The following is a 26,389-nucleotide window of genomic DNA, read 5'->3' on the forward strand; positions in this document are numbered from 1 at the left end:
ACTTGTCAAATCAGTCTGTAATCCCATTTAATGCCCTCTTGAGAGAGTTGGCTGTTACACGTCAATGCTGTGCCAAGTTTCTTTCTGCTGTTGCTTAAAATTCTCCCAACACTTGAGTTTTTGTGTATTATACTTTGTGATGTAGATTATGTAGCTTTGATGAGTATAAAATATGTAGAAACTGTCTGGAAAAGAGAAAACGATAGCCTTGTGATATGTATGCATTGAGCCATTTCTGCAGTAATAGGGCTTGATTGAAAATCTAGTTTTCATTAGCTTTATGGTCAAACTGAGAATTTTTTTAAGCCAAACCAAAACTATCACAGAAGTTCCGTTTTCATTGAGAAGAACGATTTTAAATAACATAAAATAATAAATTTATAAAATGAATGTAAATGTTTTAGATAATATTAAAATTATCTTCTTTTTTTCAGTTAGACCACAGATTGCGGGCTGCATCTTGCCCTAGGCTCTGATTCAGCAAAGGATTTAAATAGTTGTGGCAAAAATGTCAAAAGTGGCTAAGTGATTTATATATCTGTCTCATTGAAAGTCAATGGAATTTGAGCTCTTGAATCACTGATGAACTTTTGAAAATTTTACCCCATATGCATAACTTTAAGCACATAAGTAGCCCTATTGCTGTCAATGGGACTACTCACAAGCATGGGTTATGCACATGCTTGAGTGTTTTGTTGGCTCTCGGCCCTAGTGATTACAGTGATGAAGAGCAGCAGATATGCTATCCAGTGCTTCCTTTGCTACAGACTCCTGCCAGTCAGGGAGGATGCACTCTGGTATGCACTTTATTGTTACCCTGAACAGGATTGCTGACAGCAACATGTAGCCTTGCTGGGTGAAGGGAGGGAGCTGGACATGCCCTCTAAACTTCAGACCACACCTATTTTGAGGTAGGTGAGTTCTCCAAGCTTATTGGCCAGCCCTCCTTTGAGTGCTGTGGAAAGATCTTGTGCTCCTGCTTGTGTAGTAGGAGGAGACTTCCTGTGCACTCTTCCTTGCCCTGGCACATCAGTGCGGCATAGGGCAAGATTGAGCCCCAAGTCTTTTAACATTTTCTTTAAACTGCATTTTAATGAAGAACTATGAGTTGCACGTTTTTTATCTGCCCTTGCCTTTTGTTTGGTCCATATAATACTGTGACTGATATGGGAACCATCAAGTACACAGCTTAATTGTTCTTTTACTTGTATATTTGCCTTTAAATTTCATGTACATGACTCCTATTAGCATGAACTGAGGGAAGAATATATCCCTTAAAGAGTATGACTGTAGTAAACAGAAAATGTGAAAGCTGAATCACTGAGTCTGCACAACCAGGAAACAAACTCTCGACTGAATTTGGTTATTTGTGTTTAAAGCTGGTTATTAAAATGCATCCTTTTTATCTCCCTTGCCTTTTAATGCGGGTCTCTGCCCAGGAGAGGTGACAGCTGAGGAACCGGGAGCTAGAGTGAGTGCCCTTGGTGGACCAGGAGGGAGGAATATAGGTGCAATTGCCTTGAACTGTGATGCCACACACTGGGCTTTAGTCTCTCCTTTGTATCAAAAGCAAGGAACAAATGTGTGAGATCAAATAGATGTCGTTCTCATTTGCAATCCTATTTCTATGAAGATTAATGCTATTTTTTGTTTGTTTTGTGTAAAGCTGAAAATAGAAGAATTTTGCATGAAGAAGAGATTGAAAAGTGCCTTGTAACCCTTTTGGGAACTGACAATGATGGTGCTAAAGCTGCTGCTTCTCAAGCTATTTCTGCTATGTGTGAGAGTTTAGCAAGCAAAGATGCTTTTGGAATCCAAGGTGAGTAAATTGGGGAGGAGATGGAATTAGCTCCATTAAGCTCCATTTTGTAGGGACCATATTATCATTTTACAGTTTCCCATGGGTTATTTAAAGCAGCATATGTACAATTATTTTTTTAAAGGGATTCCCCAGCTAGTTCAGTTGCTAAGCAGTGAGAATGAAGAAGTAAAAGAAGGTGCTGCCATAGCTCTGGCTAATCTGACAACAGCCAGTCCTAGCAATGCAAGGTAAGTGTGCAATTTGTAAATAACTATGTAAAATACTAATCTGGACATACTTTGATTTTTAAAAAATTCTCCAGTCAATGTCCTAGATCTCTAGTCAATGTCAGTGGGAGTTACACATACATAAAAGAGAGCACAGCATAGTAGCCAAGAGGCCAGACTTTAACCTGCTGCAGCTGCCAGGGGAATCTCTTGATGATGATGAGCTGGTGTGGCAGTTCTATGCCACCCCCATTAGTCCTCAATGTAAGGGATGTGGTCAGGACATCCCTACACTATGGTAGTGTCCAGCTGCAAACTGTTCATTGAGGCTCTGGGCAGCCGATGTAAATTACAGCAGCCTTTGGCTGAGCTGATCTATGCACAGATCAAGGATCAGGGGAATGTAAAGCTGGCTTAAATTTACTTTTCTGTTATCACACAGTCCTGCACCAACCTTAGATGGACTGGTGAATCTGATCTTAGGTCTGCTATGTAGATCAGAAAGCAATAACTTACATTAAATGGGTATGCAGGATGAATGCTGTGTGACTATAATTACTTGCTAACTTCACTTGTAAATGAAACTCTTTTCTGAGTCATAGATGAGCCAAAGAGTAACTTTGGACTCATGAATGATAAGGCCAAACCCTTTGCTGATACAAATCAGCATAGCTCCAGCTCACCGGCTGAGAATCTGGCCCCTATTTGTTTTATATTCATATAACTAAAAAAAATACTAACCCTTTTTTTAATTTGGGAAAAAAAATCCAGCCTGAGATACTATAATCCATATTCATCCTAGAACTGGGTTTGTTTATTGTTTATTGTTTGTTTTTGTTTTTGTTTTTTGTCTCACTTGTAAACCACTGAAAGTAAATATTTAATGGGAATGCAGATATATCTTTAAATGATGTGAATTTGCTGTGTAATGATGTTGAGGATATTCTAGTCACAAATGGGACTAATGAGAATAGAATCATTTTATTAGTTATGTATTAGTTCCTTCTTATAAGCCCCCAGAATGTTAAATCATAAAGCCAACAGCAACATATACATTTTGATGTGATAAGAACAGCATAGTGGCTAACTTAAAGAGGGGTAGCCACTGGGGAAGAAGCACTGTGTCCCTGACTGAGGGAGACTGCTGAGGAGACCAAGGAGCAGTGAGCGAATGGTGTGACTGAACTATAGAGACATTTTGAAGTTAGGCCCCTCCAATTTTATGTCTGCCTTGCCCAGAGGCATAGGCGCCAACTCCATGGGTGCTCCGGGGCTGGAGCACTCACGGGTAAAAATTGGTGGATGCTCTGCACTCACTGGCAGCTCCCAGCCCTCCCCGGCCCCAGCTCATCTCCACTCCGCCTCCTCCCCTGAGTGCACTGCCGCTCCACTTCTCCCCCTAGCTCCCACCGCTTGCTGCACGAAAGAGCTGTTTCGCGTCGCGAAGCGCTGGGGGGAGGAGGGGGAACGAGGTGCACTCTGGGAAGAGGCATAGCTGGGGCGGGGATTTGGGGAAGGGGTCCAATAGGGGCAGGGAGTGGGCAGAGTTGGGGTGGGGACTTTGGGGAAGGGGTTGTGATGGGGGTGGGGCAGGGGCGGGGGAGAGCACCCACTGGCACCTGGAAAAGTTGGCGCCTAGGCCCAGAGGGACCTAAGGTTGTGGCAAGATGCTGCAAAAGGTCCACAATGGGATGCTACTTGAGCTGTTATGCTTATAGAAAGCACACACAATTTTTTTATAGGGGAAAAGGCAACACGCTGCATTTATTGAGAATACAGCAGTTAGCATATGCTTTTTAGTTACACACATACACCATGCACACAGTTTTGCCAGTCGATGTTTATAGTTGTTAGTTTAGAGTTTGGATTGATTTAGTGGCCAGCCAGATTGGTTCCAGAGGGGAGCTGGGCTTTGTTGGTTGCGATTTGATGCTTTTGGAGCTGTTGGCTAGACGAACCCAAAGCTCTGTGGCAATGCATTTTGTTTTTATAGTTTTTTGTTGTTGTTGAAGTTTATAGATTTTGCTGTGTTACTTTATAATTGATTATTTTTTTAGTGGGTGTTATTTTTTGATGGCTTAAAACACCTTTGGGAGGGTTATTTTGTTTGGTTTTGATTTAATTAATTAGTTTGTGTTTTAAGACTGCTAGCCTTTACTTTAGGGTTGTTAATTTGCCCCTTTTTAACCATGGGTGCGCATTGATTTTTTTTGGCGTTTTGGTGGGGTTGTTTGGCCATTTGGCTTTAAAAATGGCCTTTATATATATATATATATATATATGATAGATGCATACATTTTTTTATTTATGCAAATAGTTTTTTGCAGAGACCTTTAAAAGGTAACAAATAGCAGTGTTTTATGTTGAATAAGAAAGGCATTGTAAATTAGACCTTACCAAATTTTGTAATTATTTTTTTTCATACTGGGGCTTGGGCTTTTGAAATTTTTAAAATTTAATTAACATAGACACAGACACAACTTTGTTTGTTGCTTACAAGGCATAAAAAGAAAATGGTTAATATTAGTATTTACTATTTTATTTATTTATTTTAATATTTTAATTTTTATTATAAAACATACAATGTATACAGCCAAAACATAATTAATTATATAGCACGGTACCCATGGTACAACATAATTTCCCTTTTGACCCTTTGAGAACAATTTTTGAGTGGGTCATATTTTATATAATTGTTTTATAGCAATGTATTGGGAGGTAATTTGAGCTTGTGGTTGCAAGTTGATAAACATTTTTTTTATTTAGCAACACATACAGAACATTTTAATTGGGCAGACACAGGATAGTACCAATACAATTAACAATGGATGAAGCATGATTGACAATATACCTTTGGAAGTGGGAGACCAGCTTGTAAAAACATTATACCAATGATATGCAGTGAGGTTTTTTTAGAATTAGCGATTTTAATTATGTTTTTATTTGCATGTGTTATTTGGAGAATTTGTTTTTTTTATATTTTTGGGGGTTTTTTTATTTGTTTTTTTTCCCCAAAAACTGAGTTATTTTTGCTTTTAGAAGCAGATGATTAGCTAATTTTTGCCAATTTAAACCAAGGGAGACGGAGAAGTTAATCAAGGGGGTGATTACGGTACTTTGGGCTTTTTTTAGCTTGCAGAGGTAATAAGTGTGGTTATTGGTGTATAAAGAGCTAGCATTGCATTTACACTTATTTACTGGTGGCTGGCTAATACTTTTAGTTTTTTAAAATATTGTTTTTTAGGATATAACACATATACATTGTTCCTTATATAAAACACGTGTTACATTTTTAAGTTTATTTTAAATGTATGTTCTTAACAATGTAGTTTTATTGCATGGTTTTATGGTGGCAGGCAGAGAGAGGCATACCCATTTATGAGGGTCCCACTTTGTACACTGTTATGTATTTAGTAGGTTTTTGGGTGGGGGGTTGGCCCATTGATCCATAATGCGAGGTAACTAGAAAGATCCCATGGTCAATTTTGATAGTGGCCTGGCTTTTCATAGCTTTGCCTTTACAGATTGTTGATGGGCAATTTTGATAATAATTTTTTTTAGTAGCAGTTTAGACTTAATTATGCTGAAGGCATATTCTATTTATTTATGCTTATAGGCATTAAATAAAGATTTTTGTTGTGGTTGTTTTAAAAGGTGTTTTAGTACTTTAATGTTTTTTGATATTACCCAGAACATTTTATGTTCAAGTGATGCTAAATGGAGAATTTGCATTTTAGTGCATTTTATGGCTAAGGCAGTTTTATTTTTTAATTTTAGCTGTTTTTTTTATGTTTATAAGGTGAACTTTAAGTTCCACTTCCCCGTTCCAGGCATAAATATTGGTATTTTTTAGTGGCCTTAGGATTTGATTTGTATTTTTATTGTATTATTTTAAGAGGATTTTTGGTTTTTTGATGGGGATTTATGTTTGATTAGTTAGGAGGGAATTATTTTTGACCAGGGAAGAGATTGTGGTGGGCTTTCCCAAGATATTTTTAAATATCTGGGACATACAGGCCCCCAAGAACATACAGGGACTGCTAAACCTTATACTGGGGTTTTATGGATTTGGAGGGTAGTAGTGGTTGAGCCAGCGCTTTATGTTTTGAATTTTAGGAGGGTTTTTTTGTAAAAAGTTTGACATTATTATTTATGCAAAAAATTTAATTTGTGAGACATGTACCCATTTTAATTTTTTTTTATACAGTAAACTAGTGGGCTGAGGCGGTCCACTATGGAATAGGGTTTTGTTTGTTTTGATTTTAGTGCGTGGCCCCCCTTTTTTAATTTGAGATATATGGTTTGATTTTTTTGTTTTTTATAGGGCTGTTTTAGTATGCTTTTGTGCATGGATTTTTTTATTTATTTGTTTGATAGCTTGATTAACCCTATATTGGAGAGTGGTTTTGTTTTTTTGCAGCTGCTTAAGCCACTGTAAATATTTACGCTGTGTTACATGAGGGATTTTTTTTTTATTTTGTGTTAGATGGCTAATGTTAATTATAAGGCGCATTGATTCTCCAAACGTAATTTGAAAAGGCTGGATTTTGGTTTTTAGCCTGTTGCTGCTGCGAATAGCTGCTAGAATTAGAGGCAGCTTGTCTGGTGAATTTTTTTGGTATGACTTACTATTTTATTAATGCTTTTTTAATGCCTAGAGGTGTTGGCTTGATATTGCCAGAGATGTGGGTATACCCGATCCCCCTGCTGACCCCTATTCCCTCGTCCTTGGGAATGACCTCTAGCATATTCCCATTGATCCCTTTTGTACCACTTTTGTTTGTATAGATAACTGCTGGTTTTATTGCCACCACATAAGAGACCTTTTTTGTATATATATATATATTCTATATTATATATATTTGTATATTACATCTACCTATCTGTTCCCCAAATGTTGCCATTAGACCCAGGAAACCAACGTTGTCGGTGACTACCAACCTATTCAAAGTGGCTCTAATTTCCGAGGCTGCACATACCCACATGAGTTGATAGACTTCCAGGGTAGTTAGCCCTTCCCTTTTTGCAAGTAAAACTGCATTGGTACACCATCTAGAAAAGATGTCTCGGTTCAGGGTCCCCAAATGTCAGCTATTGTCTTTAAGCTGGTGGCCGATACTGGAACTGTGGTAACGGTTGTGCTACCTCCACTCACTACGGGAGTTGTTAGAGCGCTACTGGGGCCATGGGAGTGCACCCATTGTGTGTACATTTTTGCGGACTATTTCATATATTTTCCTCCCAGGTTTCCCTGGGGTCCCATATTTCTTCCTCCCAGTCAGGGTTTACCCTGGACAGTGTTTGATCCCATTCTTTTGCTGTGACTGCTGCAACTTGGTGGGTTGCGAAGCCTAGCTTCTAGTTAAGCTGCTTGATAATCAATTTGCAGCGATTATGACTTGCAGGAGCTCTGCCTTGCTTTAATATTAGTTTCTTTACTATGCCCTGTAGGACTTGGGATTTTTTTTTATTTTATTTTATTCTTTTATTTGTTTTAGTAATTCTTTTTCCCTTGCTTTTAGTTTTTGTACAGCGTCCTTAAGCATGTCCAATTGGCCGTGAACCCCTGTAGTCAATACTTTCCATTTATTGGTGTTTTGCTTACTCGCACTGAGCTTTTCATGCAGTGTAGTGTTTTTTGCTTGGCAATTGACCAGCCGGAGGAACACCTCATTACAGGCTTTCCACAATAGCCAGAGTGCAGCCGAATCCCTTTTTATTAGGGTTGAAAGGTTTATAAATTTGAGATTTGTTTAAAAGGGGTAATCTTTTGCACACACGGCAGCTTTTTTGGCTCTACCTGAGCATTTTCCTTAGGGGACTCCTTTCATAAGAATGGCCATACTGGTCCATACTGGCCAAAGGTCCATCCAGTCCAGTGTCCAGTCTACTGACAGTGGCCAATGCCAGGTGCCCCAGAGGGAGTGAACCTAACAGGTAATGATCAAGTGATCTCTCTGCTGCCATCCATCTCCACCCTCTGATAAACAGAGGCTAGGGACACCATTCCTTACCCATTCTGGCTAATAGCCATTAATGGACTTAACCTCCATGAATTTATCCAGTTCTCTTTTAAACCCTGTTATAATCCGAGCCTTCATAACCTCCTCAAGCAAGGAGTTCCACAGGTTGACTGTGCGCTGAGTGAAGAAGAACTTCCTTTTATTTGTTTTAAACCTACTACCCATTAATTTCATTTGATGGACTCTAGTTCTTATATTATGGGAACAAGTAAATAACTTTTTCTTATTCACTTTCTCCACACCACTCATGATTTTGTATACCTCTATCATGCCCCCCCTTAGTCTCCTCTTTTCCAAGCTGGAAAGTCCTAGCCTCTTTAATCTCTCCTTGTATGGGACCTGTTCCAAACCCCTAATAATTTTAGTTGCCCTTTTCTGAACCTTTTCTAATGCCAGTATATCTTTTTTGAAATGAGGGGACCACATCTGTACACAGTATTCAAGATGCGGGTGTACCATGGATTTATATAAGGGCAATAATTCTCCGTCTTATTCTCTATCCCTTTTTTAATGATTCCTAACATCCCATTTGCTTTTTCGACTGCCGCTGCACACTGCGTGGACGTCTTCAGAGAACTGTCCACAATGTCTCCAAGATCTTTCTCCTGATTAGTTGTAGCTAAATTAGCCCCCATCATATTATATGTATAGTTAGGGTTATTTTTTCCAATGTGCATTACTTTACATTTATCCACATTAAATTTCATTTGCCATTTTGTTGCCCAATCACTTAGTTTTGAGAGATCTTTTTGAAGTTCTTCACAGTCTGCTTTGGTCTTCACTATCTTGAGCAGTTTAGTATCATCTGCAAACTTTGCCACTTCACTGTTAACTCCTTTCTCCAGATCATTTATGAATAAGTTGAATAGAATTGGTCCTAGGACTGACCCTTGGGGAACACCACTAGTTACCCCTCTCCATTCTGAAAATTTACCATTTATTCCTACCCTTTGTTCCCTGTCTTTTAACCAGTTCTCAGTCCATGAAAGGATCTTCCCTCTTATCCCATGACAACTTAATTTACATAAGAGCCTTTGGTGAGGGACCTTGTCAAAGGCTTTCTGGAAATCTAAGTATACTATGTCCACTGGATCCCCCTTGTTCACATGTTTGTTAACCACCTCAAAGAACTCTAATAGATTAGTAAGACATGACCTCCCTTTACAGAAACCATGTTGACTTTTGCGCAACAATTTATGTTCTTCTATGTGTCTGACAATTTTATTCTTTACTATCATTTCAACTAATTTGGCTGGTACTGACATTGGACTTACCAGTCTGTAATTGCCAGGATCAACTCTAGAGTCCTTTTTAAATATTGGCGTTACATTAGCTATCTTCCAGTCATTGGGTACAGTAGCTGATTTAAAGGACAGGTTACAAACCATAGTTAATAGTTCCACAATTTCACATTTGAGTTCTTTCAGAACTCTTGGGTGAATGCCATCTTGTCCCAGTGACTTATTACTGTTAAGTTTCTTAATTAATTCCAAAACCTCCTTCAGTCTGTGACAATTCCTTAGATTTGTCTACAAAAGACGGCTCAGGTTTGGGACTCTCCGTAACATCCTCAGCTGTCAAGATTGAAGCAAAGAATTCATTTAGTTTCTCTGCGATGACTTTATCGTCTTTAAGTGCTCCTTTTGTATCTCGATCGTCCAGGGGCCCCACTGGTTGTTTAGCAGGCATCCTGCTTCTGATGTACTTAAAAAACGTTTTGTTATTACGTTTTGAGTTTTTGGCTAGCTGTTCTTCACACTCCTTTTTGGCTTTTCTTATTACATTTTTACATTTAATTTGGCTGTGTTTATGCTCCTTTTTATTTACCTCACTAGGATTTGACTTCCACTTTTTAAAAGATGCCTTTTTATCTCTCACTGCTTCTTTTACATCGTTGTTAAGCCACGGAGGGTCTTTTTTAGTTCTTTTACTGTGTTTTTTAATTTGTGGTATACATTTAAGTTGAGCCTCTGTTATGGTGTCTTTGAAAAGTGTCCATGCAGTTTGCAGGGATTTCACTCTAGTCACTGTACCTTTAAATTTCTGTTTAACTAATCTCCTCATTTTTGCATAGTTCCCCTTTCTGAAATTAAATGCCACAGTGTTGGGCTGTTGAGGTGTTCTTCCCACCACAGGAATGTTAAATGTTATGATATTATGGTCACTATTTCCAAGTGGTCCTGTTACCTCTTGGACCAGATCCTGCGCTCCCCTCAGGACTAGATCGAGAGTTGCCTCTCCCCTTGTGGGTTCCTGTACCAGCTGCTCCAAGAAGCAGTCATTTAAAGTATCGAGAAATTTTGGCCCTGCATTTTGTCCTGAGGTGACATGTACCCAGTCAATATGGGGATAATTGAAATCCCCCATTATTATTGAGTTTTTTATTTTGATAGCCTTTCATTTGAATATTTTGTATTTAAGGTCTTTGGTTGGTATTTTTAATTACTTTTAAGATTTTGTGTTGCCCACACCAGTGCCGAGGCTTACAAATTCCTTTTTTCACCCCTGTTGACCGTGCCAGTGCCGGGGCTTACAAATGTAACCTGTTCCGGGCCAGAGGGAGAAATGCTAAGCCTCCCTCTGTATCACTTGGACTACTACCACCAAGGGTTCATACACCAAACATAAAAATCCCTCCCAGGATCAGAGCAAGAAACACTAAGTTCTCCTCTTGTGCTCAGTTTTGCTACAGCTGAGGGTGTATGCACCTAGGATTTTTCAGTTTGGAGCGAGGATCTCTAAGTCCTCCTCCTACTGCCCGACCTTACTACGATTAGGGGTATACCCACCTCCAATTATTTTCCCCCCAGCAACCCGGGGTGGAGAGAGGACTGCTAAACCTTTCTTCTGTTTCTTAGCCCTGCTATGACTGAGTGTGTGTATACCTTTTAACCATCAAAATTCTCAATTCATAGGGTACCAACAGTGAAGACAATATTAACCACAAATGGTTCCCTCTTTACTGCCCGGTATCTCTATGATTGGGGGTGCGCACACCTGAATGATTGATCACTTTTAAGTGTGTGATATACCTTCTTAGCAGTATTTACAACTATTACAGCACATATTCTTCCCCTTTTGCATTCTCCACCAAAAATGTTATGCTTATACAAAGCACATGAGATTTTTTTATAGGGGAAAAGACAACAAGCTGTATTTATTGAGAATACAGCATTTAGCTTATGCTTTTTAGTCACACACATCACATGCACACAGTCCCGCTGGTCGATGTTTATAGTTACCAGTTCAGAGTCTGGATTAATGTAGTGGCCAGCCAAATTGGTCACAGAGGGGAGCCGGGCTCTGTTGGTCGCGATCCGATGCTTCTGGAGTTGTTGGCAAGACAAACCCAAAGCCCCAAGGTAAAGCACTCTGTTCTTATAGTCCTTTTTCTCTGTTGAAGTCTATGGATTTTGCTGTGTCAGTTTATGACCAGTTAATTTTCAGTGGATGTTATTTTTTTATGGCCCAAAACACCTCCGGCAGGGTCATTCTGTCTGTTTTTGATTTAATTAATTATTTTATGTTTTAAGGATGCCAGCCTTTACATCAGGGCCATTAATTTGACCCTTCTCAACCATGGATGCTCATTGATGGTTCTCTGATGTTTTTTCAGTCTCTTCATTTTTTTTTCCTTGGCCATCTGGCTTCAAAAATGGCTTTCACACCTTATTTTTCCCTGATGCATACATTCCTCATTCACACAAACAGTTTTTTGCAGAGACCTTCAAAAGGTAACAAATAGCAGTGTTTTATGTTGAACAAGAAAGGCATTGTAAATTAGACCTTACTAAATTTTGTAACTATTTTTTCCCCACATTGTGGCCTGGCCTTCCGAAATTTCTCTAATTCAATTAACATAGACACAGATAAAACCCTATCTGTTACTTACAAGACATAAAAAGAAAATGGCTAATACTAGTATTCACTATTCTGTATTCAGTATTCACTGTTCATTTATTTTAATACCTTAATTTTTACTATAAAACATGGATATAGCCAAAACATAATTAATTATATAGCACAGTACCCATGGTACAACAGAGTTGAGCCTCTCCAGACTGTTTGGACTACAGGGGCCACACCCCAAATTGAAGGGACAGGGGTGGGAAGTAGCCCAGGGCAGTGGACTTAGACTCTTTGCTGGGAAGCGTTGCTTCCGTAGGGTCCCTTCTTAAGGACTGAAGTGCCTCTGCTAGGGGAGCAAGAGGCCAGAAGTCAGGTGTTCCAATCACTAGGCCACTGGCCCTGCATGCATCCTATTACAAAACTGGTAGAGAATGAAGGCAGATGCCCTAGTCCCTGCATAAGGAAGTCTGGGCACAGGCGGAAACACCCTCAAGAAAACGCCTCCTCCCATAGCTTAATGGAGATGGATCAGCTGCTAAAATAAATGGCCAATCAGAATGCGCATCATCATCATCAGCAACAAGTGATCAGCAACAAATGGCCAACCAGCAGCAGCTGTTGGTCCACAATTTAGCAGCCCAACAGCAGCAGCAGCTGGTACAGCAGGTGGTTGTGTTACTACAGTTAGTACAGCAGTGCCAGTGAGCCTCAAGCTAGCCATGGCCACTGCCTGTCAGGCTTACCAAGATGCCGCCTGATGACAATCCTGAAGCCTTCCTTGAAATCTTTGAGCAAGTGGCTACGGTGGCCAGATGGCCCCTAAACCAAAGAGCTGTTTTGCTGGCTCCATGCCTAACTGGGGTGGCACAACTGTATCATGCTTTAGAGACCTTGTTGTGGCACGAGAGTATGGTCAGGTCAAGGCAGCCATTCTTGATGCCTGGGACATTGTGGAAGAGACGTGCTGGCAACACTTCCACAATGAGCGGTGCCCTCTGGGACCAAGGCCCCACTTGGTTACCCAGAAGCAATGAGATGAGGATGGGTGCTCTGGTTGCCAAGCTTGTCCTATTCGAATAGTTCACCCACTGGAGGAAAACAATGAGTGATGTGACATCATTCCAAAACCCTGACTGACACTGCTCATCTCATGGAAAATTGTCTGGTGGCCAAGACCCGATACTAACAGTCCACCAGGGACCTGCTGGGACCAAGGGTCCCACACTGCCAAATGATAGAGCAGGCCATGGAAGCCAACATCTTGAGGGGCTTCAACCTACTCCCCCCTCACCTGGACTCAGAAGTGGCCTCATGATCAAGAGGCCCATGGATACCCTGGACCAAATGTGCAGAGCCTTTGACCCACACCTCAGACTGAGAAACTGATAACCCACCAGAGTTTAAGAAGGGAATATCACTGGTCCCTGAACTAGGGGGATCCCATGCAGAGGGACCTCCCAGATACTCAGAGGAAGGCCCAAACATAACAGCAAACACCAAGACAGGTGTTTTGCTTGTGGTCTTCCAGGGCACTGGTTTCAAGATTGCCTCTACATGGAGTGCAGCTTTGAGAAGTTTTGGACCCAAGGGGCCTGAGCTTGACAAGGAAACCCTGCAATGTTGACCAGACCCATAAGATATTGGTAGATGTGGTGGGGCTTGTGGACTCAGGGTGTGCTCAGACCCTGCTGCGGAGCTCGGTGGTCCCAAACCCAGAGTTGACCCAAGGCACCATTCTGTTATAATGTGTGCATTGTGATGTAAAATCTTATCCCCACATTCAAGTGGCTCAAACAATGGGTGAGCATACAAAGTCCCTAATGGACTGCAGTCCCTCTTACAGATCTCCTTAAAAAGGGTGTCCTCTTCCCCCATCCAGCATGACTTCTCCCGCACCATACATCCAAGGTCACACTGGCGGAGGTGGGGGTCACACCAGCAGGGGCAGGTGTGTTCTCTCTAAGCTGTGCGCGTGTGCGCATGCACACAGATCCTAAACCCTGTGGACACGGCGAAACACTGCGTGCACAAAAAATGAAATACTACATTGGAGCCAGGCCGAAATATCATTTATGGGCGACTTTTGACATTGTTCGCCTGCCATCTATCAACACAGCCAGATTCTACTAGCTGGCAAGGGGGGAAAGGGAAAGGAGGGCAATGAATCGTACCCCTCCCCACCAGCATTTCAAACGTGGAAAGTTGATCACATCTGGACTGTCGGGACCCACACATCTCCATTTTCCCGTGTTTTTTTGCCGCAGATGCCTGGATGTGATCAGAGCTATGCACAAACTTCCAGTATCCTGATCTGAATGATCTCCTGTTTGCCCTTTTGTCGAGTCATGCTGTTAAGCGCATTGAAATAGTAGCCATATAATAAAAGTATTAATTTTAAATAAACCAATGTGGTAAAAAATCAATCCCAAAATGTCACTGTCTAGAGGTCTAAAGCGTAAAAGAACAGCGACTTCATTTAAATCTGGATGGTAAGATGAGGCTATAGAGACGGTTACACTGAAGTCAGATAGTGTAAAGCTTGTTAAACTTCGTGAAATATTCAAGTATGGTGAGGACAACGGAGTGGTTTGTGTATATTGTCAAGATGCCAGAGCTTCGGGAGAATTTTCAACAGGAAGAATGTGGAACTATGTATGGAAGCTGGATTTCTTAAAGCGTCATCTGTCAAATCCCTATGTTCAAAATACAAAGACTTTCTTGCTGAAGAGATTGTTATAGTCAGTCAGTACAATGACTTCAAGTTTGCAGTAGCCGAAAGACTCAAAAGCCAATTGGTTTTAAGTTTCCCGGATATGGTGACATTTGCTCACCAGAACAAACAGTTTCAGAATCTTGCAAAGTTGATGGATATTGGAGGAACATTCCTAGCATCAAGTGCAGACTGTGAGCATGGCTTTAGCTTAATGAACACTCTAAAAAGCAAACTATGGGATTGTTTACAAGTAAAGTAGATAATTTTGACATGCTGGTGTGTATTAAGAATTATCAACTGGATGGAGGACTGATAGATCTGGATAGAGTTTGTATTGAATGGGCAAATGAAAAAGATCACAGGGAAAACCAGTAAGGTTAGTTCAGCAGTCTTTGACATTTCGACCAATAAGGAAATTAAAATACATTTGTAATTACAGACCTTATTCTTGGTTGATAATCATTTATTGATATTTTTAGGAACATTTTAAATTTAAAACACAAACGCTTGTTTTTCTTTTTTTACTTATGATGTCTCTATCTGAAAACCCATATAAAATGACATAATGGCATACTTATTAAATTGTCTTTATTATATGTTTATCAAAATCTTTTCGGACATGTGTATAGAATGACAGGTGAAAGTGGACACAACGGGCAGAAATTCTGGACTGATAAAGATCATGATTAATATGCTTGATATATGCTCGTGATTGTCTATAAAAAAGATCATAAAGCATAATGCTTAAAACTAACTTCTGCTTCATGAAGAATAGTTATATTTCCTTTTTTCTAAGTATTTAAAAAGGACATTTATAAAATAATACGGTGTAAAACTATTTTTATCTCAAATTGCAAATTAAAACTTTTTAAATGTATAAGCATTTTACTCGCTTAGGCGCATTTGCCTCACGGCTCACAAATTTGAACTCTGCTTCAAAAATTTGCACAGAAGAAATTTTTTTGCGCACACGACCTGTCAAAAATTAGAAGGAACATTGGGCAGGTCCACGCTGTTCTTGGAAGTACCGGAAGTACCTAATAAGGGGAGATATACTTGGTAAAGCCAAGAAACATGACACCAGAACGAAAAGGGTTAAAGAAAACCTATGAGACTAGCTAGCCCTGTCCTGTTATAACTGCAGCCAGTGCTAGGCTTGGAGGAAGAAGAAAAGGCAAGAACCTGGCTCGGTTCAGGGCTGACTGGCAAAGAGGCAGAAGCTAGCTGCCTCCCTACAGGGGAGCATTACTAGAAGCCTGGCAGCTGGGGCAGCCATGGGGGAAGACTCACAGCAACTCTGACTAAAGGAGACTGCTAAGGAGACCAAGAAACACAGAGGCGCCATGTCAGATATTGATGGTAGGGGGCAACATTAATCATGATTCCAGGGGCTACTTAGGCACTGAAAACACTAGGTTTTTTTGCAGATAACTTAGAAATTAGCTGACACGGGAGCACTGTATCTAATTCCTAAATAAAGAAAGGAAAAATATATAGAAACACCAATTAAAGCCATATTTTAAGTTTATATGTAAATTTAGAACAATCAAGTGATATTACAGCAAGATATTCCCAATCCCAAGCTTTGAGGTATCAGTTTTGGAACCTTAACATAGATATCTGAAACATAGGTTTGATACTTTGTACACTATCTTTGTACAATAACTTATTTAAAAATAAATAAAATCGGCTTAAAATCTGCTTACTTTCTCTGTTACTGCCATTATCTACTCTATTTTAGTCAATTGTTTTTCACTCCACTAAAATGTATTACTTAATTCTAACATACGTGATTAAGTTTTTTTCTCTTTTATTAAGAATGGGAATTCATTCTTCTAATTATTTTGGCATTTATGTTTACCAATTACAATCATGTGATAATACTTAATCCTGCCATGAGTGCAGAGAACTGGACTAGATGAGGTCGCTTCCAGTCCTATGATTGTATGATTCTGTGTACGTGACTCACTAACGTTTGACACCATTATTACCATTAGTATCAGACTTGTAACCACATTTATTTTCATATGAATTTTAAGTTATTTTACAGCTATAATTAAAATACAGTTTGAAAATAAGTGATCTTCATCTGCCCGGTGTCCAAAGTTATATGTTAGCTAATTTTTTTTAAATTTCCACTGCTAAGGTGAGTACAAGCTAAATTTACATTCTAGAAGGATACTATTATTTGATTGTATCACTTTAAATAATAAATGACAAAGCACAATCTGGTAATAAAAGTAATAATGATAATTACTCCAGCCAGGACTGGCTAGGCATTTTAGACCTCACTACTCAAAGAATTAAATTTAAGCATAAAAGAGAAATAAAATTATGAAAGGCACAGAGCAGTCAAAAAACTAAAATAACAGTACTGTAATAATTAATGAACTTTGAAAGAATAAAATTAGAGAATATATATATGTGCATTGCACATTTTGACAGGAAGTACCAAGAAGTAACAACAACAATAATAATACAACTGTGTGAGAGAGAGAGAGAGAGAGATTGTGTGTGTGGGGGGAGTGTGTAAGGGAGACTGTGTGTAAATGTGTGTCTGTTGGGGAGTGTGAGAGAGAGAGTGTGTGTGTGTATTGAGGGAGACTGTGTGAGAGGGTGAGTGTTGGGGGCAGTGTGTGTGTCTGTGCGTGCGCAAGAGTGTGTGTTGGGGGAGTATGTGAGGGAGACTGTGTGTGAGAGAGAGCATGTGGGGTAGGGGTGTGTTTGGGAGACTGTGTGTGTGCCTGAGTGTGTCAGCGCGCTGTCTCTTTAAGCTGAGCATTCAGGAGCCTGAACACTCTGCAGCTCCCACTCCTGAGCCAGAAGCACCAGCCCAGACAAGCTCCCTGTCACCCCACCCCAGCTCAGCAGAGACCCACTCGGGCATGGCCACCTCTAACATCAGGTGAGCTCCTCAAGCACCCTCCAGCCATGGATCAGCTTCCCAAAAAGGAGGATACTGCAGTGGTGGCTGGAGCAGGGCTGCTGGAGAGCAGCTGGCTGGGCACCCAGCTCTGGGATGGGTGGCTATGGGAGAGCTAAAGCAAATTTTGGGGTGGCTATAGCCCCTGCAAACAGGGCCGGCTCCAGCGTTTTTGCCGCCCCAAGCAGCAAAGAAAAACCCAACAACTTGCCACTGAATGGGGAGGCGGAATCTTACCCACCAAACATGGAGGCGTAGTGATGGTGCAACCGCCGAATTGCCGCCAGCGACTGAAGAAGAGTCGCGTCTCTGCCGCCGAATCGCCGCAGAGCGCTAAACATGCTGAGACGGAGCAGCCGCCGAATTCCTGCCGCCGCCAGGGCAGATTGCCGCTGCAGAGCCCGACGTCCTGCCGCCCCTTTACATTTGCCTTCCCAGGCACTTGCTTGGTTTGCTGGTGTCTGGAGCCGGCCCTGCCTGCAAGATCCACCCCCAGCATCGCCCGTTTGTGAAATTGTAATGTGGTATGAAACTCCGGGGAGGGCAGGTGCTCCTTTAGGGGGAGCCCTCCCTGAGTGGCACCCCTGAAGGAACTCCAAGCCATGAGAGAACTGTGTGATTGAACTATAAAGACATTTTGGGATTAGGCCCCTTTAATCTTACGTCCAGGCTGGGCAATGGACCTGAGACTGTGGCAGGAAGCCGGAAGAGGTCCACAAGAGTTGAGCCACTATAGACTGTTCAGACTATGGGGCCACTCTTGAACTGAAGGGACAGAGGTAGGAAGTAGCCCAGAGCAGTAGATTAGACTTTGTGTTGGGAGAGTCCTGCTGGCATTTAGTCACACAGGGTCCTGGACTGGGACCCAGTGGAGAGGGAGGGCCTGGGTCCCCCTACCACACCTTCTTAAGGACTGAGGCACCTCTGCTAGGGAAGCAAGGGGCCAGAAGTCAGGTGCTCCAACCAGTAGGCCCCCTGGCCCTCCAAGCACCCTGTTACAATATGCAATACTGGTTTGCATAACTCTGAAGTTCCATACAGTCACTTGAACACCAAAATGCCATTGTCAAACAAATTGCACAAAAGAGCCTATGAAATTTGTCTATTTATAGTGTGCCAGCTCCATGAAATCCATAACACCGCAATAATATAAATTATGCAAAAATCTCAAAATATACTAGTGCTAGTAGAACTAGCTCTTAGTTCACAGGGTTTTTTTAGGCCTTATATTTCAGCAAAGTTTTACTATTAATTTATAACATCACTGCCATCTATTGGACACAAAAAGAAATTATTCCATGCTGGACAACTCATTTTAGAACCTGCATTTTATATGGCTCTATTCCTATATTAACCTTTTAAAATAGATCTCTATCTTATTGCCTTTCATTTTTATAGGATAACCTAGTCATACTGTAGACAATTATTAAAAGTAAAATGAAACTAGTTAGATACACTCTGAGGTAATGTGGGCTTAAACATGTTAAATATGCAAGCTGGTAAGACATAAACTGATCTGACTCTCTCTCCTATCTTGAGTGTTGTTTCAGTATGTATATCATTTTATAGTTGTCTTAGTAATGCTGGTTACATTTGAATTTTAGGTATCTACTAGAGTTATCAAGGAAGAAATAAGCTCTTAAATAGATTTAAGATTTAACAGCTGTGTTAAATCATTCACACTATCCATAAAAATGAGGATATTATTATCATCTAAAATATATATTTTTGATTGTTGTAAGTGCAAAATATAGGGTTTTCAGCTAAAGATTTATTTGAGGGAGGAGGGAGAAAAACAGGTTATTGAGGGTGCATCAAGGGCTGAAGAGAGTTGTAGTACATACATGATTTCTTGTGTGATAGAACACAAATCCAGGTGACCACTACTGACTTGCCAGGGATCTTCTAAATAATACATCAGGATTCTGGGGATCACAGAACATTATCCCAAGAAGAACAAGGTTACAGACTAGAGGGTTTAAATTTTTTCATTTGCATTTTAATTTTTAATTGAACTCAGGAGGGCTACTCATTTTGGTAAAATTCTATCCATCTAGGTAACTGTATGGTCTCTATAACTGTAGTATCTAAGCACCTTTTTACTTACATGTATAAGTGTTTGCAGGATCTGGACCTTAGGCTGTAAGGTCCAGGTCAGGAACTTGCTGCTTGTCGAAAAGGCTCATCTAGAGTGTGATCCAGTGTCCTCTGAAGTCAAGGGGAGTTCCACCATTAATTTCAGTGGGCATTGGATCAAGCCTCTGTTGAAATTCATTTGTCTGCTGACCCAGCTCAACTACTGGTCCATTGTATCTGGACAATGCTTTATAAATAATAACAAAATGGACCTTTCCTGTGCTGAGAACCCAACCACTGTTTTTAGAGAAGTGCTTTCAATATCCAGTGAAGATACAGACAACGAGTGCTTAAAAATGCGTAGCTGTCAAGGGAAGAAACGTTAAGTAACCTGTTTGTTTACATTTGGAATGTATGTCTTCATCAGTAGCCCAGCTAGCGCCCTGCCCCGCATCCCCATTAAATGGTAAAAGCATAAAACTATATTGTACAGATATTTTAATTTTTAATATGTTGCATTTTATTTGGTGTTCTGTTAAAAGTGTGCTAGGGAGTGCCTGATGATGGAAGCTATGAGAGAAGGGAAAGTTTAAACAAAGCCCTTGTCTCTCTCAAGTCATAGATTGGGTCTGACTCACACAAGTTAGATTAACATGAAAGAATTATTACCATACAAAATAATCTTTTAGAATTAACATAGAAGTATCAATGTACAAAAATACTTGATCTATTATTGAGTATGCATACAAATTGCAAGATCTCTTCTGAGTGCTAAATTTTAAAACAGTTGTGTGTGATAATTTATAATATTACAGATTTTATCATTTTTTCTAGTTTAAATGTCTCTCTTATAACTGAAGTTTGTACTCCTGAAAGAGGAATCTACAGCAGAATTTTACTAGCTGTATTGTATGAAGGTAATATGTCTTAATACTGACCCCTAGTGAAAATCAGAGTGAATTATTTCTTGTGGTACTATTAGCTTTAAAAGGAGACAGATTTTTGTTTGGTTTAGCTGTTAAATATTATTATTATTTTTACACTTTCACCCAAAGACTCTATTCTGCTAGGCACTGTACAAAACACACACAGTTAGTCCTTGCCCTGAACATCTTATTGTTTTAGTTTGGGTTTATTGTTCTCATAGGTGCTTTGCAGAGAGGAAAGAAAGAATAGTCTCTACTCAAAGCAGTTCAGTCTGTGTATAACCACATTGTGACGGAATGTGACTAAAATTGATTTGGTTTTGACCAATAAAATCTGTAAAATTGCACTAATAAAGTAGAACTGAAGCAGTAACTTCCATTCAAAACTGGAAAATGCATCACTCTAAAAAATACTCAATTGAAATCTAATGCCATAATAGCTTTCAGAAATGGGTAATCATCTGCAGCCTTAAGATAATGCCCAGTGACAGACACAAAGACCCCATAGCTATAAGTTCAAATTGCCTTCCCTTGTGCAATATAAGAGGTATTACCTCAGCCAAATGCTGTTTTTTGTTTTTTTTTTTCACTTGACACACAAATGCCTGGCTATATGGAGGAATCCTTCCTCTTAGATAGGGTTACTGTAGGTGCTTTGCTAACCAGCACTGCTTGCTGCAACATTCTTTGATGGTACAGAGGAGTTACCCTTTGTTGGTGACTTTTCTGTTTTTGACTTGGTGTTGCTAATCTTTTGATGACAATTCAGCTCTGAAACAATTTAGGGACACATTGGTGACAGAGAACTCTTCTATGCCACAGAAAATTTGTTCATCTCCCTCCATCCCACAGAAACCATAGAATCATAGAAATGTAGGGCTGGAATGGACCTCAAGAAGTCCTCAAGTCCAGCCGCCTGTGCAGAGGCATGACCAAATAAATTTAGACCATCCCTGACAGGTGTTTGTCCAACCTGTTCTTAAACCCTCCAATGATGGGGATTCCACAACATCTCTTGGAAGTCTATTCCAGTGCTTAACTACCCTTATAGTTAGAAAGTTTTTCCTAAAATATAACCTAAATCTCCATTGCTGCAGGCACATTACTTCTTGTCCTACTTTCAGTGGACATGGAGAATGATTGATCACCATCCTCTTTATAACAACTTTTAACACATTTGAAGACTGTTAATAGGTCTCCCCTCAGTCTTCTTTTCTCAAGAATGAACATACCTAGTTTTTTAACCTTTCATCATAGGTCAGGTTTTCTAAATGTTCTATCATTTTTGATGCCATACCACCTTGAGATAAAGACCCCCTGAGTACCTAATCTGGAGGAGGCATTTGTGTAGTAGTTATACATGTCAAAAATTATTCCAAACAGGAAAGAGAGTGACTTTAAATTGGAAGGATAATGATTACGTACAGACCCTATCTAATGGAAGGTGGCAGTATCTGTTGGACCATAACACCCTCTTTCCCTCAAGCCCTTGCAATGTGATCACTGTCCTTGTTAGCTGCAGAGGACTGGGACTACCTTCAGAGCTGATAGACAGCAATCCTTAACTGACCACATTGAGTTCCCACTGAATGACAAGAAGCTGTCTCTTTCTAGGTTGGAGACTATTAGAGTTGGGAGTCAAATTTGTTTTTCATATAGCAGTGCAGGGTATATCTACCCTCTTCTTACTGCATGCCATTGATAGGGTATTCAGTAATATACATTGAGATACAATTTCTCATTGTGGTGAATTTTTTTAATGAATTAAAGATGCCAGGGCTTTCTGAATATTACGTTTAATTGTTAGTAAATAATCTGATGAGGCAGATTTTTTGATGCTCTTGTATATTTCTTACATAGGTATTTATACATTGAAAAAAATGTATTAAAAGAACTTTATTTAGGTGGCAGAGCCAAACAGTGACAATTAGGATATGGCAGATTTACAGTTGTCCATGCAATCTTAATTCAGCCCTCTTGTGAATCCATCATGTGCACTGAGTGTTGCAGGGGTCCTGCAGGAAAAAAGAGTATGTGATCATGTAATTAAAGGTTTCATCATAATGCATGTGCTCAAGGGCTTAGAACTAAGGTTGCACAGGCAGCCTTAATTCTGGCATTTCCTAATTACTGAGTGCTTGACTGCCAATTTAATAATGTTCTTTAACCATAGTATTTTATATGTAATTTCTTAGTTATTTTAAAGGGAAAAACAAATTCTGTAACAGTCCCTCCATCACATGACAACAGCAGGTTTTGAACCTTCTGTGTAGCAACACAGACTACTACCATTTGAGTTACATTAACTGTTGGAAGGATAAGGCTGTGATCCCAGAAGGGAGGATGGGCTGCTAAGGCCAGGTGCTGGATGTCCGGAAGACTGGCCTGACATAACTCTGTTTCCTTCCCACGGATCTGGGGAAGCTCCTATCTTATTTGGTGCCCCCAAAGGAGGAGATGGGCCACCCAGATGCTGGGTCCAGGAACTGGTTGTGGGGAGCCGGTTGTGGCTTTGTCCTCTTTTCTCCTGACCTGCAATGCTGCAGCTGCTCTGGCAGCTCCCAGACATTCCGATTTCAGAGTTTGTTGCTTTTGCTTCGAATGATCATGCTACTATAATTTTCCTGAGCAACACAGGCAAGCTAAACATAAATAGAATTTCAAGGGACAAAGAAAAAGGCCGTTTTCTAACCAAAGGGCTTTCTCTCTGCTGCATTCAAAGCCCTTCTGCAAATAATGGAGGTGTTAGAGCTCCTCCAAAAAAAGATTGCAAAATCTTTTATTATGTAAAGAGTGAGGCAGTCTAAATAGGGGATTCACTACCATTTCCTCATGTAATATGGATTTGAATTTCAGTATACTATGGTGTTATAATTGAGCTCTTTGTAACTATTTCAGGTAAATTTAATGACAGATATTAGAATGCATCAATGGGCTTCTAAATGGGTCAGCTGTTCCAGTCCCTGCCAACCAAGGGAGCTTAAGACCTGGTTGCCTCAGGACTGCTAGGTTTATTGTCTTTTTAACCAGGTACCTGTCACTAACAAAAACAGGAACAGAGTTTTTGGGCCTGAACCAGTGAATGAATATTTCTTGTTTACTGATATCAAAATTGTAAACTTATTATTTATTATTTCCATTGTGGTAGCATATAGTGGCTCCAATCAGGGAGCATGGTACACGCATAATAAATAAATCAGCATTAATCTCTCTTGTACATAACTGAAAACAATGAGCGCTATTTAAGTGATACTGTACATGGTAAACTAATTAATATTAAGCAATAAGTTGCTTTTGGAAATTATTATAGGTCAAAGCAAAGGTGAAGATTTTGATAACCATAAGAGACATGTATTGCATGTATATTCCTGTGATTCATTATTCTGATTATATGACAAGACAAATAAAGATTCAACAAAGCACAACATTAAAAAGGAGGAAAAAAGAATATCCTTTGTGTGGGTTTCAGAGTTCTGCATTGCTGCTGTTTTCTTGGGCTTTAAAGTTGTTTTAGAGTCAGAAATTATGTAATTGAGCTGGATCTGAAATGCCTAGTGTGGAAATGAAGTTATATGATTTGACATATATAGGCCTAATTTTAAAAAATGTGTTTGTGTAATAAGATGCACATAAATTATGCATAAAATTAGGCAATTATGCACGAAAATTAGGTATATGCATGCATAAATGGCCAGCTAAGCATCTCACACACAATCACGGTAATTTTGCACACAAATTGCAAACATTTTGAAAATGAAGTCCATAAGGAGTTCAGTGTCCCTGTGTGAGAAGATAGTATTTGATTTTTCTGAGCTGTAATTGAGTGAAATGCCACTCCTGATGGAGTGCAGCATAAGAACCTATGAAAAGAATAGAATAGATGTAGGGTAGTGGTGGAAGTGGCACAAAATAAAATTATTTTATAATTTATCTCATGAGTGCCCTGTGTAACCAGTGATGTGGAGCTTCGCCCCCTAGATGTAGTTCAGGGACAGATTTTGTGAGACACAATTTGTCTCCAAGCTTACAGTGCACAAGGGGCAAGCACAGTCTCCACCCATACTTTTGAACAGTGCTACCTACTTGCCCCATTGTTCTGGGCCTTCTCTGCAAGGTGGTCTGGACACAGGAGGCAGGGCTATGAGGCCACCTCCTTGCTGTCCTGTTTGGGGAGATATGTGTTGCATTGCAGTTGCTCAGTCATGCTTGGGGCTGCAATTGTCCCTGACCCTTCCCTTCAGGGCAAGGAGAGGAGAACATCTCCTTGGACCCTTCCTTTCACACATACTCACCAGGAACTGTCCAGCCTCAAGCTTGGAGAACTCCTGTGCATTCACTTAATTCACTTATTCTCAAAATAAGTGTAAAGGATTCATAGCTCTGTATTTCGTGCCTTTCCTAACCCGTGGTGATTCATAGATTCTAAGACCAGAAGGGACCATTATGATAATCTAGTCTGACCTCATGAATAACACAGACCATAGAACTTCCCTGATATAATTCCTAGAGCATATCTTTTAGGAAAACATCCAATTTTGATTTAAAAATTGTCATTGATGAAGAATCCACCACAACCCTTGCTGATTCTCACTGTCAAAAATTTACAACTTATTTCCAGGTTAAATTTCTTTAGCTTCAGCCTCCAGCCATTGGACCGTGCTATACTTTTCTCTGCAAGATTGAAAAGCCCATTATTAAATATTTGTTCCCCAGGTAGATACTTGTAGACTATTCAAGTCACCCCTTAACTTCTCTTTGTTAAGCTAAATAGATTGAGCTCATTGAGCCTGTCACTATAGGGCATGTTTTCTAATCCTTTAACCATTCTTGTGGCTTTTCTCTGAACCCTCTCCAATTTATCAACATCCTTCTTGATTGTGGGCACCAGAACTGGACACAATATTCCAGCAGCAATCGCACCAATGCCAAATGCAGAGGTAAAATAACCATTCTACTCCTACTCAAGAGTCCCTGTTTATGCATCCCAGAATTTCATTAGTTCTTTAGCCACAGTATAGCATTGGGAGCTCATGTTCAGCTGACTATCCACCACAACCCCTACATCTTCTTCGGAGTCACTGCTTCCCAGGATAGAGTCCGCCATTCTGTAAGTGTGGCCTACGTTCTTTGTTTCTAGATTTATACATTTACATTTAACTGTATTAAAATACATATTGTTTGCTTGTGTCCTTTTTACCAAGCGATCCTGATCGCTCTAAATCAGTGACTTGTCCTCTTCATTATTTACCACTCCCCCGATTTTTATGTCATGTGAAAATGTTATCAGTGATGATTTTATGTTTTCTTCCAGGTCATTGATAAAAATGTTAAATAGCATAAGGCCAAGAACCAGTCCCTGCAGGATCCCACTGAAAACACACCCACTTGATGACAGTTCCCCATTTACAATTACATTATGAGACCTGTAATTTAGCCAGTTTTTAATCTGTCATTTAGCCAGTTTTTCATTTCGTGCTTGCCATGTTAATTTTATATTGTTCTAGTTTGTGGCCTCAATACTGTGGCTAGCATTGACTTACAGAGCAGTGCACTCTGGGTAGCTATCCCACAGTTCCTGCAGTCTCTGCTGCCCATTGGAAGTCTGGGTTAAGCTCCCAATACCTGATGGGGCAAAAACATTGTCAAGGGTGGTTTTGGGTACATGTCGTTATTCGCCTCTCACTCCCTTCCTCCCTCTGTGAAAGCAACGGAAGACAATCGTTTCACGCCTTTTTTCCTGGGTTACCCATGCAGACACCATACCACGGCAAGCATGGAGCCGGCTCAGCTCACCGCTGCTGTGGTGAGCATTGTAAACACCTCACACATTATCCTGGAGTATGTACAGAAC

The 26,389-nt window shown here is 40.1% G+C and overlaps 1 protein-coding gene across 3 annotated transcripts in view; it reads left to right on the plus strand.

The window, feature by feature from the left end:
* The window catches only part of ARMC3 (armadillo repeat containing 3), a 111,995-nt gene that overhangs the window by 42,081 nt on the left and 43,525 nt on the right, over positions 1-26,389 (plus strand). For all 3 annotated transcript variants that reach the window (XM_084618244.1, XM_084618246.1, XM_084618245.1), the window contains exons 10-11: positions 1,667-1,819; positions 1,944-2,049. In XM_084618244.1, the coding sequence (XP_084474370.1) occupies positions 1,667-1,819; positions 1,944-2,049 (259 nt within the window). The remainder of the gene's footprint in view (positions 1-1,666; positions 1,820-1,943; positions 2,050-26,389) is intronic.

The sequence above is a fragment of the Lepidochelys olivacea genome (genome assembly GCF_965140295.1).
Source record: "Lepidochelys olivacea isolate rLepOli2 genome assembly, chromosome: 2".
Classification (NCBI taxonomy): domain Eukaryota; kingdom Metazoa; phylum Chordata; order Testudines; family Cheloniidae; genus Lepidochelys; species Lepidochelys olivacea.